The sequence below is a fragment of the Calypte anna genome, chromosome 4B, assembly GCF_003957555.1.
Source record: "Calypte anna isolate BGI_N300 chromosome 4B, bCalAnn1_v1.p, whole genome shotgun sequence".
In the NCBI taxonomy this organism is placed as follows: domain Eukaryota; kingdom Metazoa; phylum Chordata; class Aves; order Apodiformes; family Trochilidae; genus Calypte; species Calypte anna.
Genome location: NC_044249.1, coordinates 7,888,332 through 7,902,578, shown reverse-complemented (window position 1 = coordinate 7,902,578; position 14,247 = coordinate 7,888,332). Strand labels below are relative to the sequence as shown.

Here is a 14,247-nt window from a genome sequence, read left to right as displayed (position 1 = left end):
GACATTCATTTGGGGGAAGAGAAAGCAAAACCTCTTTTTTGGGGGTCCAAATTGACTATCAATTTTTCAACATCAGATGACCTAAGGTCCAAGCAAATATTGTTCCAGGAATTGTACAAGCAGAGCTACAGCCAGCCCCTCAGTGTGTTACCTCAAAAAAAGCAACACCGAGGAAAAGCACAGCTTCAAAAAATAATTAACTCAGTGGTGAGACACAAACATGAATTTCTTGGTTCTTTTTTAGTAAAGGGTAGGACATGGAAATCAAGAGACACCAGACAAATATGGCAAGAGAGAAGGCTGACAAGACAGCCAAGTATGAAATTACACCAACCTAAAAGCCCTGAAAGCAAAGAGAAACAAAAGTGTTGGTGCACATAGCACAGTCAGAACCAAACATGGGAATTCCAGGCAAAAATATGGAGAGGTCATTTAATTTCAAAACTGAATGTGCTCCTACTTTGCCTGGCATATCTGGCTGACCTCTCCCTACAGCCATCTGACAGAAGCAAGACAATTCACAGGTCTCATTTTTCTCTGGACTGACACCCACAGCAGATGGTTCTGAGGGTGCTGGGTAAAATATTGCCTCGGCCTGGGTATAGTTTTTGCTTTCAAAGTAGAAATCTGCTTCTACAGCTTCTCTTCTGACTGGACGCTGAGAAATACTTTGCCTGGAATAGACTTATCCAGAACTGTCAAGAATAAAAGCTAAAGAATTATTTCTCCAATGCTTTTCTATCTCTCATATAGTCTTAGTCATTGTGCAATTCTAATGCCAGTTATGAAACAGACGAGGCTGCTCCAGTTCCAGCATTCAAGTCTCAGCATTGGTCTGACTGCAAAACATCCCCTCCTCAACCTGCTATGATTAGTTCACAGCTGTGGCTTGGAAGCACATAAGGAGCCTGTAAACAAGGTGAAAGAGGTACTGACTGGTTTCCAGCTAGCAGGAAATAACTCTACCTATCAACAAAGCTTCAAAAAAAAACACCACAAAAAAACAAAACCTGCCCCCGCCCCCCCAAAAAAAAGTCACCAAAAACCACCAAAAAAACCCCCCTGTTTATCCACTAAGCACAATCTTCTGATCTCAGGGCAAGCCTCCATCATCCAGGTTTCCACACGCAAATTGGGTGGGAATTCTCTAAGTAGGACTCAGCAGAGTGCTGGTAATAGAATGACTGCACCAGGATTTCAAAGCTAGTAACCCAATTAATTCTGTCTCCTCCTAAAAATGAGTTGTGGATCTCCTCCAGAAAAGATGTCCACACAAAATATAATGAAGACTGATGAAATTTATAAATATTTGAGGACTCATAACAATTTTTTACCAATTTGCCTACTAAGTTACTGCATTTAAACCAAAAATGTTGATGGCTATTGCTTCTACAGCTTGGAAATGTGTTAAGTCTTTCATTTTCTATCCAGAGGAAAAGAAATGCCTCTCTGGGGTCTGCCAGAGCCATAAATTTGCATGAAGTGCTGCTTCAAGTTGATTTGTGTCAGTGCATCTCCATCTTGACTCCACCACACTCCTACAATTCCAAACTTTGCTTCCATGAGCAGAGGCTGCTAATAATTAGCAGAGGCAGAGTGGCTGAATGAAATATTTGGAAGTATTTTAACCAACAGCTGGTCATTTTTCCTAGGATTTCACCAGGGCTATAAATAGCTAACTCAAGACTCTTAGAAAGTCTGAAATGAATAGAAATTCAGAACAACAATATAAAATTAACATTTGGCTGACAATAAGCCTGCTTGCCAGAAAAAGTAGGTCCTTGATCTGCCCTAAATGAAGAAGGCTCACTTGTAAAAGCAAAATGATTGATTTGACTATAAAATGTGTTTAATGCCCTGATCCACACCTCTCCATTGCCTTTGCCATAAGTACACAGACATCACACTTAGGCCTTCCTTCTGCCATGGGAGAGGTTGCTGCAGGCAGACTATGGATGGCAAGTTCACTGTTAGAAATGACAGTGAAATAACAGAAATCCCTTAAAATTTACAGCCCTCTAATTCTAGAGAAGGCATAAATCCAAGGAATTATCGAAAATGATGCAGCATCGTTTTGATGTACTTTCCATTCCCTGCTCCTCTACATTTCCAAAGAAGCAAGAAAGGCTACTGCAACTAATGTTTCAATCATTAAATCAGTGGCCAGTTTTTAAAGATCCGTGACTGAGCTGGAATAAGAATGAGATGTTGCTAATATATAGTGATCCAGTGACTTGAATAAGCATAACTCAACCTCAACATCCATATGTGAATAAAACACCCCAACTCTTCTCATCACTCACATTTTCTTCCATTTGTGTGGTCAGTGCAATAGCTTAAAAATCATGAGCTTACTGCAAAGTTTACTTTCATTTACAATGTCCAAAATGAACAGCATGACAAAATGAACAGAACAACACCATATCTTGTTGATGTGTGTATGAGGGCAGCATTACACCCTAAGTCAACCATGCCAAGAAAACCCAGCATGTGGATACAGTTATGCCAACAGAAGCTTTGCCCAGCCTGTACCATTCAGGAAAGTAGCATAATGACATTGTCAGAAAAACCTGAGACAGATATTATTTAGGCTAGATAAGACTTGACTTAGATAGCCAATTTCAACAGTGTTACGCTTTAAAATAAATAACTTTTCAATAGGAGTGCTTAAGAAAGCAGAGAGGAAAAAGCACATCCTGGAGTTTTTCCAAAGCACTTTGACAGTCAGGGCAAGGGGAATGCTGCCCATCCTCCCAGTAGAAAGTACCTAAAACATCCATTTCCAGAAGTCAGCTTAGTCACAAAGGCCTCTCAAAGGAGTACCCAAACAAAGAGGACTTTTCTTTAAAATTCCAGATCTCAGACTACATGCAGTGATATTCTGGACAGTACCTTGTACATGTAAGGCAAGTTAGTAACTGGCAGCTGCCACAGCAGCAACTTTTATTTTCAGTATTACCTCAAATGCAAAGGCTTAATATAACAAACATTCAGCTGAAAACAAAGGAAATGTTAATACCTGGCTTGCTCATAACACTTTTTACTCATAAAATTCAGAGTATAATACAGTCTTCTTTTTATTCTGTGAACTCTGAGAAAAATTAAGACACAGAACAATTAATTCAGACCCTGGTCAAAGTCATCAAAGGAAGAACTGAAAACTGAGCCTGGACCTTCTCTTTGCCAGTCTTTATCACTTTTCCTCAGAAAAATACAATTGCAAATATCATAATGAAAATCTATGTGTGCACTATACACACAGAAACACCACTATTGCCAGGATATATGCATTCTGAAATGTCAGTTTACTTATGAACAGAAGATCTACAATGAGCCAAAAGCATACAGTATGTAGAAGATATTCTTTAGAATAAAGGTTTTCCTAATACCATACATAATTCTACACTACCCATAAAGACTAGCAAATCATTTTAGACAATGTGAGATATGTGGAGATGTATCCAAGCTCACCTTCTCATGATTTTCTATCAGGATTTCAACGACGATATTCTGAAATTTCAGGTCCATGATGGCTGCTACAGTTTCTTCCTGTGGCCTCATTAACGTTGGTCCAAATACTACCCCTAGATTTGCCACAGTCATTAGATTCCTCTTGGCATGTTTTGAAACACTTTTTGAAAAGAATTGAAGGAAAAAACAGGAAATAAGTTATGAAAATTTCCATTACTGTTGGAAACTCCAGTCTAAAAATGAAAACATTACAGTTCCTTAATCTACGTTTTAAAAGTTTGTTTTGTGCAAAGCTTCTTCAAATAAAGTCTGAATTATGGAAAACAGAAAAGCCATTCTTCCACCAGCAATTTAAAGACAAAAGCAGTCTCTTACTGAACTTCACTATATAAAATGCACTTAGCCTTGGACCACACTAAGTGTGAAACCAACTTAAATTTGCTAACAGATCTCCACTATTCACTTTGCCAGAATTTGCAAAAAGAAAGTATAATGTTCCCTTTCTCACTTCAATCAAACCCTCAACTGCTGGCAGGGCTGCTAAAGCAAATACTTATATGGCTTCATTAATGGATTAGATTTCTGCCTTTCCCGCCAAAACATACACAGCATGAGTCAAACATCTTTCTGCTTTTGCACTTTTGGTTCTTGGTATTGTGTATGACAGCATCAAGATGGGCTTCAGCTCCAGCCATACTTCACTAAGGCCCTTTGAAGTTAAACAAAGGTAAGGAGAGTAGAACTGACTAGGTAGGAAAGAAGATCACAAAACTTACTTTGCTAAATGTTTCACCAAAATTTCCAGCATCTCTCTGTTCTTTTCTGGGAGTTTATGGACCAAGAAGTGAACAGCATTAACTCGAGATTCAGGACTCCCACTTTCTATGGGACAGAGAAATAAATTATTAACTCAAAACCCAAAATGAAATAAAAGCCACAGAAGCTTCTCCCACCCCTGCACAGAAACACATTGCAGGCACTTCGCTTCAACACTTCTGTATCTCCAAACATAGTAATATTGAACATATGTGCTTTGTTTCCATAAGTAATCTTGTTCTAGAATTATCCACATATTTGCTTATTTTGTGAACTCATCTTTCAATCCACCTGCAAAAGGAAGCCTTTGTTCATCTATTTTTAAAATCCAACAGATGCAGTTATTGTTTTGCTGCATTGGATTCATCTGCTTACAGATACACAGCAAGGTGAAGAGCAACATCACTGGGTGCCACAGAATGGAACTGTGCTGCTTTACATTTTGGCATCATTAACTGATTGCCCTCATCATTAGAATTCAGTTCTGTTGGTACCATGCAGGCAGTGCTACCCTGCACTGGAAACAGCATAAGAGAATCTGTGCAGAAGATTCATATGCTCAGAAAGAGAACATCTAATGAACTCTGAAGACAGAAAAATAATCATGTAAAAAAAACCTACTGAGATTACTTCAATAAAGTGCTTGAATAACAACAGCATCCCTCTCTAGTATAGTACAGAAATAAAGTAAAAGTAATCTATGTCTTTTTCTCTGTCAAGTGTCAAACTGAAAAATGTTGGCCCCCACGTTTCACTGGTACACAGATGCAAACAAGAATATGTAAAAGATTAAAATAGTCCCTTCTTCCTGTTGGCCAAAGCTGTATTAAATTACAAAATTACAAGTCAGTTGTGGTTACAATGAGAGGAGCTGATGTGTTTATCTTGTGCATAATGATACTTAGTACAAGGTACACAGAGAAAAATTTAGAACCTACTCAGAATGCATGAAGTCTGGACACCAAGACGACTCCTCAGGTCCCATTTTACTCTCAAGGCAATTTTTATTGTTAAATGTGTTTCATATAAAATACCACTGCATTTCTCAGTGTATACTGCTACAGATTTTGGGTATTTTTCTTCTTTGCATGTTGCTACAGATTTTAGGGCTGGGTTTTTATTCTTTTGCAGAGAACACCCCTGCACAGCTTGCAAGAAAAAAGGCTACAAAAATGCAAAACATTTTAGCATCTAGTCAGCTGATCAAAATTCAGACAACCAGAAAATTAGAAGCTTTCTTTAAAGCAAGACTACTTTACATGTATGTCAAATGTATGTCAAATCACAGACCCAAGCAACTTCATCACAAGATGCAATCAAGGCTTATATAGTTTCAATCTACCTTGATAAAGACAAGAAAAATGAAAGGAGAACCTTTTAATTTTGGTTCCCCCCGCCTCCACAATAGTTACAGAGAAAAGGATATTCCTTGGGTTTTTTATAGCCACCAGAGGAAACAACACTGGCTACCTATTTTTAAGTATACTGTAACTCAGATCTGCAATGCTGATTAAATCTCCCTCCCTACAACATAGAATCAACTCTCCACAACGTTGTTTACCTCTTACGAACACTGTACAATTAAAAACATGTGAATTCAACTGAATTCTTTTATTAAAACAAGAGATTATAAAATAGAGGAAGAAAAACAAAGTGAGAAACTGCTGGCCAAACCTCTTAGGTCAGGAAATTATTTTAACACTTTCCAATACAAGTGGGCAGACTCACCACCTAGGTAAGTGTGTTGCATTTCTCTGTTTAAGTCTTTGGCCTCTAAGATGTGTTTTGGCATTCAGTTTCATGGGCTAATTCTCATTTTGAATTAAGGACCACAAGCAAACACATTCTGCAGACCTGGAAAGTCACTACAGCAATCCAAAGAAGATAAAGCAATTGTCTCAAATGTTTATTCTAATTTTGCTTTCCACAGTTTGCCAGAAACGCTACAGGCTGGAAAGAAAATCAGCTAAATATCTGTTTGATACTTTGCCAAAAACTTTCTTACACAGTTTCCCGCCATCCTCTTCCAAAAAAAATTCCATGTGCATTAGATACCATACAGCTGAACTACAAAAGGTGTTGTCTTCTCCAAGTCTGCAATTGAACTGCCTCAGTGTAATCAGGTCTGCTCTTTTCTTCTAATATCTGATGCACGTTCAAGTCAGTCTGGAAACAGAGCTAACAAGGCACTGAAAACAAGGGTCAGCTTTGCTTTAAGGATTCAAGTAAGCCTGAGTTAGCATGGTTTCTTTCACATAAGCTTCATACTCTTTATAAGTGGAAAATTAAAAAAAAAAAAAATCACAATCTCAGTAGATGTTTCCTTTATGCAATTAAGATAGTGACACTGAATGTTTACAGTATATGTCCAAAAGTTTTTCCACGGAAATAAAGATTGAGATTGCTAAGTCAATCACAGGCTTGTTTGTCAATAGTCATGTCATATGTCAACACTGGAAACTGGTTAAAACCTACAATTTTTTTAAACTTTTAGTATTTTCCATTCCTAGAGCTTCACTGGCTTGAAGAATGTTTCTGAAACTCCATTTGCACTGTGCTCCTAAGGCCATAACAATACTAAAAGAAAAGTCATATTTACTGGCAGGAATGATGAATTCTCCATGCAATTCGTATGTCATCAGTGGCTCTGGAAGGCTTCTGTAAAACAAGGATGACATAATAAATTCAGATATATTCCTTTATATCTGTATTTACACACCTTTTTTTAACATTCAGTAGTACAATCTTGAATTCAACTATGTTCAAATAGCAAATTCAGTACTATCAGAAAAATAAGACTAAATACATTAATTCATCTCCCCCAAGCTGAAGTGATGCTTTCAGTAAGCATGTCTGTTGGCTTTGCTGCCATAAGGCACCTTTCCAAATCACAACACCGAGACTGTTTCTCAGATGAAGAGTGTATGCATATACTAATTAATTCTTCATTAGTGTTTTTAAAATACAAAGATTCACAAGTTGGTGCCTTACTTAGAAATAAGGCCCTAAAACAGTTCAGTTTGCTGAACAGGAGCCATCCGCAAATCAGACTTCTAAAGCATTTCAGATGGAAAAATTGAAAATCTTAGTCATCAATTAAAAATGTACTGAAAAATGGAAATCTGAGTTAAAGCATCAGAGTTAAACCTTCATTTATTAAGTTGACTTTGATGATGCTTATGAAATGCTGGAGTAAACACTCAGACAGGAAATACTGCAAGTGGGGAATACTTCATGTGGGGGGATAGTTCATCATGTGGTTTTTTTTTTCTTTCCTACTTTTGTTTCATTAATATTATTCTTTTCTATGCTCCATAAGAGAGGCTTTATCATGAGAATAGTTCTTCAGCATTCTTTGATCGTGGTTACAGTAATATTTCATTTAATAAAACCAGCTGATTAAAACCACAGAATTTGTTTTATACTGTGAGAATGCAAAAGTTCTAGGTTCTGTGTTCTTGATAAGAAATTGGCCAAGGCATTTGAACAATAAACACATCATAAATTCTTACTCTTAACACTCAAAATACCATTACTATTGCACTAGAGCAAGGACCAGAGGGGAAAGAGGAAAACATTAACCATTTCATAAGCTTTTCCCTTTTCCTTTTGCACTGAAACACAAAAAGGCAAAAAATGCTTTTAACAGTCTTAGCCGACTTTCAGTAACAACTCACATCAAGTTTATTGACAATTCAGGTGTCTGAACCAGAGAAATCCTTACTTATTGATCATAAAAATGTTTTGGAGCTTGTATCATATGAACGTGAGTATAAGTGTTAGATGATTCTTCTTCCCCCAGACAACAGCAAAGATGGTGTTTGCAAAGAATGAACCTATGTTCCAAAATATGGGAGAAGTAATGTATCCTAATAAAATGCAAAGGAGACTTAGAATACAGAATTCATAGTCTGAAAAATAAATAAATGAGAGAGAGAGAGAGAGAGAGAAGAGAGAGAGAGAGAGAGAGAGAGAGAGAGGTTTACCGCAGATATTGCTTCATAGCACTGGTAATTGTCTTCACTTCCCAATCTACAGAGTTTTCCAGGTCAACTTCATTGCAGGTTTTTGCATCTAGAAAATAACCAGAAAGAGAAGAGGGGCATAAAAAAAGGAAATTCTAAAGCAGTTTGTGCTACATGAGCAGCAACACATTAAATTTAACCATTATATATTTATTCACATGAACACAGAAGTAGTATGTTCTTATTACTATTAGTTAATGCTAAGAAAATTTAATATCCCAACCTCTTTATCCACTCTATTTGCATATTTTGTTTTTAAAAATATTTATAATTAGCAAATTATTGCTAATTTTTTTCTTTCATGAAAGATAAAATCACTTTAATGAAGTACAATCTCCATAGCAATCGGGATTTTCACACCTTTAATTAAGCAGGAAGATGTACACCAACACAGAAAGATGTACAAAAAACATTTAGAAAAAAGACCCACTAAGCACAACTTTCCTCTTTCATTATTTAAAATGCAAGTACACCAAGAAATCTCTTTAAATTCTCTCCACAGTTTTGCTTGTAAACTGTTATTTTGGACTGCTGAGGAAAATGGGTAACAAAATGCTATATGACCCTCCTGACTATATGAAAACCTTTAAAAGATGCTTCCGAAGTAGAAAAAGGACTCTTTTCTATCAATAAGTTACCTGTACAGGATGCCCTGAGTGTTTCCCTTGATCAGTTTTAGCCAAATGGAAAAAGTGCCTGCTTGCTTGATCATTTGTCAGGTTCACAAAACTCCTTTTATCTTCTACCAGGTTACTTGGTAGAGTCTTATAACATGATAAATGTTACAACTTTGTCAAATTGTATGGTTGATCAAACTGAATGGTCATATGGTCATGGGAATGACCCATCAGGTGAAAGCTTTTCTTTGCAGAAAACAACACAGCACACGGGAATGTTTTTCAACCAAAAAAAAAAAAAAATTGGTTTGGCCTCAAAACATGACACAATAAATAGCTGACACAAGAAGATCACACGTGTATGGCCAAACCAGACCAAGCTATTTGGTAACTTGAAGTGTTTGAGCTTCTGTTACTACTGCTCCATCTCTCTGTCAGTCACTACAGGGAACTCCAGCAGCAGCTCAAGTCATGGTTGAATGTTGGGCTGGCAATAAATGACAAACCAGGACACTGACACAGATTACGTGTTGATCAGTTCATACAACTCAGAATCCATTTATTACTTTGTGTGTCAGACAAATGACAGACACGTTTAAAAAATCAAATTAGGATCCCTGATTAAAGGTGCAGTCTTTTTACTGGGACTAAATAATTCTGTTCCAAAGGCTGTGCCAAGCAATTATTTATCTAACTGAATATTCTCCCTCATTATATCAATTATTTAAATCTCATTTTAAAATACAAGTCAGATAACATTTTCTATGAAATCGTTACTAGCCAACCACTAACCAAAATACTCAGCTGTCTCAGGAAATAGTTTCTTTTTGATTCTTTTTAGCCTGCTAGCTGTTTCTGTGTTCAGATTCCCTTTCTTTGAGAAGAGAACACTTCTACTGAATTAAAGAGAAACTACCATCACATCAGAAACTAGTGAAAACTGTAGGGATTTTGTCACCAAACCACTATGTATTATCCAGTTTTTAAATAACTGCTTCATAATCATCAACATCCTTTACAGCCAAAGGATGCATTATGTGAAATTTGTTGATGAATTTGGAGAGGAAAATAGCAAGTGTCTGAATTCCAAAGCAAGCCTCTTAAAATAAAAAATAGAAAGCATTGCTGAAATATTTAATTATCTCTTAGGGGAAGGAAAAAAAAACTGAACTAACACAACCAACAAAAAAATTTGGCCCTGCTACCAACCCAATCAACCCTAGTTTGACTGTGGAGGTACCATAGTTGCCCTCCATAGGTCTGTGTCCAACCATCCCATACATTTGGCTGTCCTCACTCCATTTTTCCCCCTGCCTCAAACAACCCAGGCCATTACCAGAACTGGAATTTCTACTGGGATTTCAAAAATTACTCGACTGGTTTCCATGCTACTTGTTACTGTGCACTGAATGGCAACTGAACGGATATAAAAATAACCATGCAGATTTATGGAACAGCTTTTGACAGATCAGCTCTAAGTTTCAGGCATCTCTTTCTGACAATAAAGGAGCCAGAGTTTATAAACAGTCCAGTTCACTCAACTACGTTAGGTGGAGACTCTCTCTGCTTTCATATGCAATGTGCCCACAGTAGGAGTGTATGCAGACTGAAATTTATTACAGATAAAGTAACAAGGAAGTCAGTGTGATTGTTTTGAAAGCTGCTGGTTTTGAAAAGGCAGAAGTACCTAAAAATGTTCTTCTACAACATGTAATGTCTGGCGTTATTCATGCCAAGCAGCATCAAAAACCAAACTGAACTCATCGGCAGAAACTCCAAGTCCTTAGCAGTCACTTCACCATGAGAAAGACTCTGTATAAAAGTCTGTATAAAAGCTGACCTAGGTAGTAGCTTTTACCAAATCTATCTTGGAAGCTTGTATGAAATGAACCACATCAGATCCATAAGGTGGATCACAGACAAAATAGAAATTGGCCCTAACTGAACTGAACTGAACCCCCTGACAATAACGGATTCCCACATCAGAATTCCTGTTTACAATTAGATATCAAATTAATTTAACATTTTCCCTTTAAATGTATTATCTGTTTTCCTTACAAATGCCCCACTTAAATTTAGACAACTATTGCCACAAAAAGATCACTGTAGCCCAGCACCAGTAACACGTAACTTCAGGGATTAGTTGTAAATTAACCATCTTTCTTTATAAGCAGAATTGTGCATTTAGTTGCTGAGCTTCACTTTATGGAAGACAATTTCACTAGATTTTAATACTGAAGATGAAAATCTGTGCATTAGAAAACATGTATTGGTCTTCTAATACTACCCCAACACAATGTCTTTCCTAAATTTTATAGAAAATATTCTGAAAAGGAAAACTTTATGCTATTATGTCCCTGGTTACCATTTGGAAGACTTTTTTGCACTTTGGGCCTTTCAGACTGTGAATCTCATGGTCAATGACAGGTAGCTTAAAATACTTTGAAATTTTATCAAACATTTTAAAATACAGAAAGTTAATATGAGGATTTTATGATTCCAAAAAGATCTTTCATATAAAAAGGATATCTAAGAGTATATCCCGAGACAAAGGATTAAAGATTAATCAGTCATTTTAAATTCTCTATACCACTGTATATCAAAAAGAAACCCTCTTTATTCTTCCCTGAGGACAGACAGATAAAGAGTACAGATAGGATTGCTTTCAACAAAGCATCTGAAAAAGAGCACCACCTGCTTGTACCCTAACTTTTTTTTCTGTTCAGTATTTTGCTTTGTCTTGATACCACTGTATTCCTCCTACTTCAAATAAATATATAAATCTTGGGATGACAAAATGACAAAAAATGTTTCTAATTTCTAAAAAATAACTAAAGGCAGATGCTGGAATACCCAGTAAACTCTTCCAGCTGCTACTGAACCACTGGCAACCTGAGTCTATTTAATTTGGATACCACTAACGGCAAAGAGAAAAATTTGCCTGCCAGACCTTCCTGCCCAAGCTAAGCCAGTAAGAACAAAGCTGAAAAACATCTTATGGTATCAAATTCATTTAATTGAGACACTCATGAGTGATAACACATCATTATTCCTATGGTCAATGGCTAAAGATGGTTATTGTTTATTGAAGCTAAATCCAACAGAGAGAAACAGCCATGAGAACCTGTTACAGATCAGTCATTTTTATTAATCTCAGTTCGTATTTCTAAAAAGAGTCTTTTGTTACAATACTTTAAAGATAGAGGCAGATTTGTGTGCACTAATGGAAAACAGGGTGCTGTTAATATTGATTAAAGTAGGATATCATAAATTAATATTTAGCAAGGTCATTATGACAGATTGATATGACACAGAGGTCCTCAAGCCTGATGTCTTATCATTTCTGAAGAGACAGCCTGTTTGAAAAAATAAAGGAAGGAAAAGAAAAAGTCTTACAGGTGGCACTGAACTGACAGCAGCATATAATATAAAAGCGCTTTGTCATTCACATAATGTCTGGGGTAATGAAATGAATTCACTTTCTGGCTTCCTCCAGTTTGCAGTGCCAAAGAACACTGTGTTATCAGCACAGATGGAGCATGCATGGTTCTGGAGAAGAGCCTGGTGCAAACTGCAAACAAGCTTCTTTGCATACCAATGAATCCCTGAGAATCAGACCTTTGCTGTCAAGTGACAGGTTTGGAAGCTCTATAAAAATGAACTAATCCCAGTGGTCTTGTCTGACTGCATGTACTGTCAGTTCTCAGGACAAGAAACTGGGAAACATAGCACATCTTGCAGTCATGGCTACTACTTTGGTGAGAGGTAGCAGGCAGATAAGAGATTTCATCCAGGTGCCAATTTTTTTTTTTTTAATTCCCCCTTCCCTTAGTGACAGAGGAGTGACAAGGGAACTACAGTCACTGGGATTGAAGATGCATCAAAATTTTCCAGAAAGAAACAGGTGGAAAAAAGTTTCTGAGAATTTTATGAATCAAAAAAATCTTAAAAGTGACAAATGGCTAGCTAGGTATAAGAGAGTCCAAGATGTTATCCACATATAAGAGCTATACTACTAAGTTTATAAAAACAAATCCTTTCTCCATCTGTCTCCCGCCTTGGCACGTAGCTATTATTAATACTTATATCATATTCCTCCTCTCAAACCAGCAAGCTTAAATGAAATATTGTATTTTGCACTGTGATTAACTAAAGACATCATGGGTGTGTACATCTGTGCATCTTAGAGAAGGGAAAAGAAAGGTGGAAACTTCAAACAATAAAGGAATAAGCTATAAAATTTCTTGAATTTGGTAGTTTGAATTTTCTGATCAGACTCTTCATTTTAGGATGCTTTAATCCCTCTTACACCAGACTTGTACAAAGCCCATGATTTGCTCCTACATGTCACACGGAGGTTGTCTGAGTTTACTCTTAGTCTTGCTAAACCAGAGGAACGTATAATGATATGGGGATTATTTGCATGGACTAAAGGAAATTAAATATAAAGAACAACTGCAGGCAGACAGTTTTAAAAATAAATATTGACAGTAAAACAGCAGGGAATAAAATATTGTAAAAAATTATTGTAAAATAGAGGCATACCCATCAACAAACTCAGAAGTCTCTGGACCTTTGAACTCACCCCCACAACTCTGTACAATCCTTGGTCATTTATACCTATTATGCAAAAAGAGAAGAAAAAAAAAAAGGTAGATAAACCACAGTCAAATTTAGTATTATAACTTTTCCTGAGGCAACAAATTCTTCTCAAATACAGACAGACTATATAGTATTAACACAGTCATAAGAACAACATCACAATTAAAGTATTGCAAGAATCCTTTTTTTCTGTCTGAAGTTCATGTTTGGTTTTGATACAGATTTCATGTACCTCGATTCCTCTTCAGAAGCTGGAAGTAGAAACAACAGGGGCAAACTCTTGCCTGAAAAATTGCCTACGATTTCCAGATTTTTCAAATGACATTTTGGGACATTAGCATCTACATTCTAGTTATACAAAAACTGAGCTAACAAATGCTAAAGTAAGCATAATAAACTTAATTTTCCTTTTTTTCTAAATACATAGCTGTCAACAAGAGTTTGGATAAAATAAAAAAGTAAAAATAAAATAAATTTTAAAAAAATACCTCTTGAGCCTATTCCCAGTCCTCACAACCAATGCTTTTTCAAGTTTGTAAAGGCTTCTCATTTAAGATATGAGGCTTCATTCCAACTCACTGTGGTCCACATATGAGTTAAGTCCAGGGACACCACCACAAGTCACTGAAATCAGTACTTCTGGTTTTGTTTGGGATGAATAGAGTAGCTATAACTGGCATATTTTCAGTCCCCTTCTCTCCTTTCACATGGACACT

The 14,247-nt window shown here is 36.6% G+C and overlaps 1 protein-coding gene across 1 annotated transcript in view; it reads right to left on the bottom strand.

The window, feature by feature from the left end:
• Positions 1 to 14,247, bottom strand: part of ARHGAP10 (Rho GTPase activating protein 10) — a 140,484-nt gene that overhangs the window by 48,608 nt on the left and 77,629 nt on the right. The window contains exons 14-18 of the mRNA XM_030450803.1: positions 13,475 to 13,549; positions 8,274 to 8,361; positions 6,887 to 6,945; positions 4,248 to 4,353; positions 3,472 to 3,631 (exon numbers count right to left, since the gene is read on the bottom strand). Of these exons, the coding sequence (XP_030306663.1) occupies positions 3,472 to 3,631; positions 4,248 to 4,353; positions 6,887 to 6,945; positions 8,274 to 8,361; positions 13,475 to 13,549 (488 nt within the window). The remainder of the gene's footprint in view (positions 1 to 3,471; positions 3,632 to 4,247; positions 4,354 to 6,886; positions 6,946 to 8,273; positions 8,362 to 13,474; positions 13,550 to 14,247) is intronic.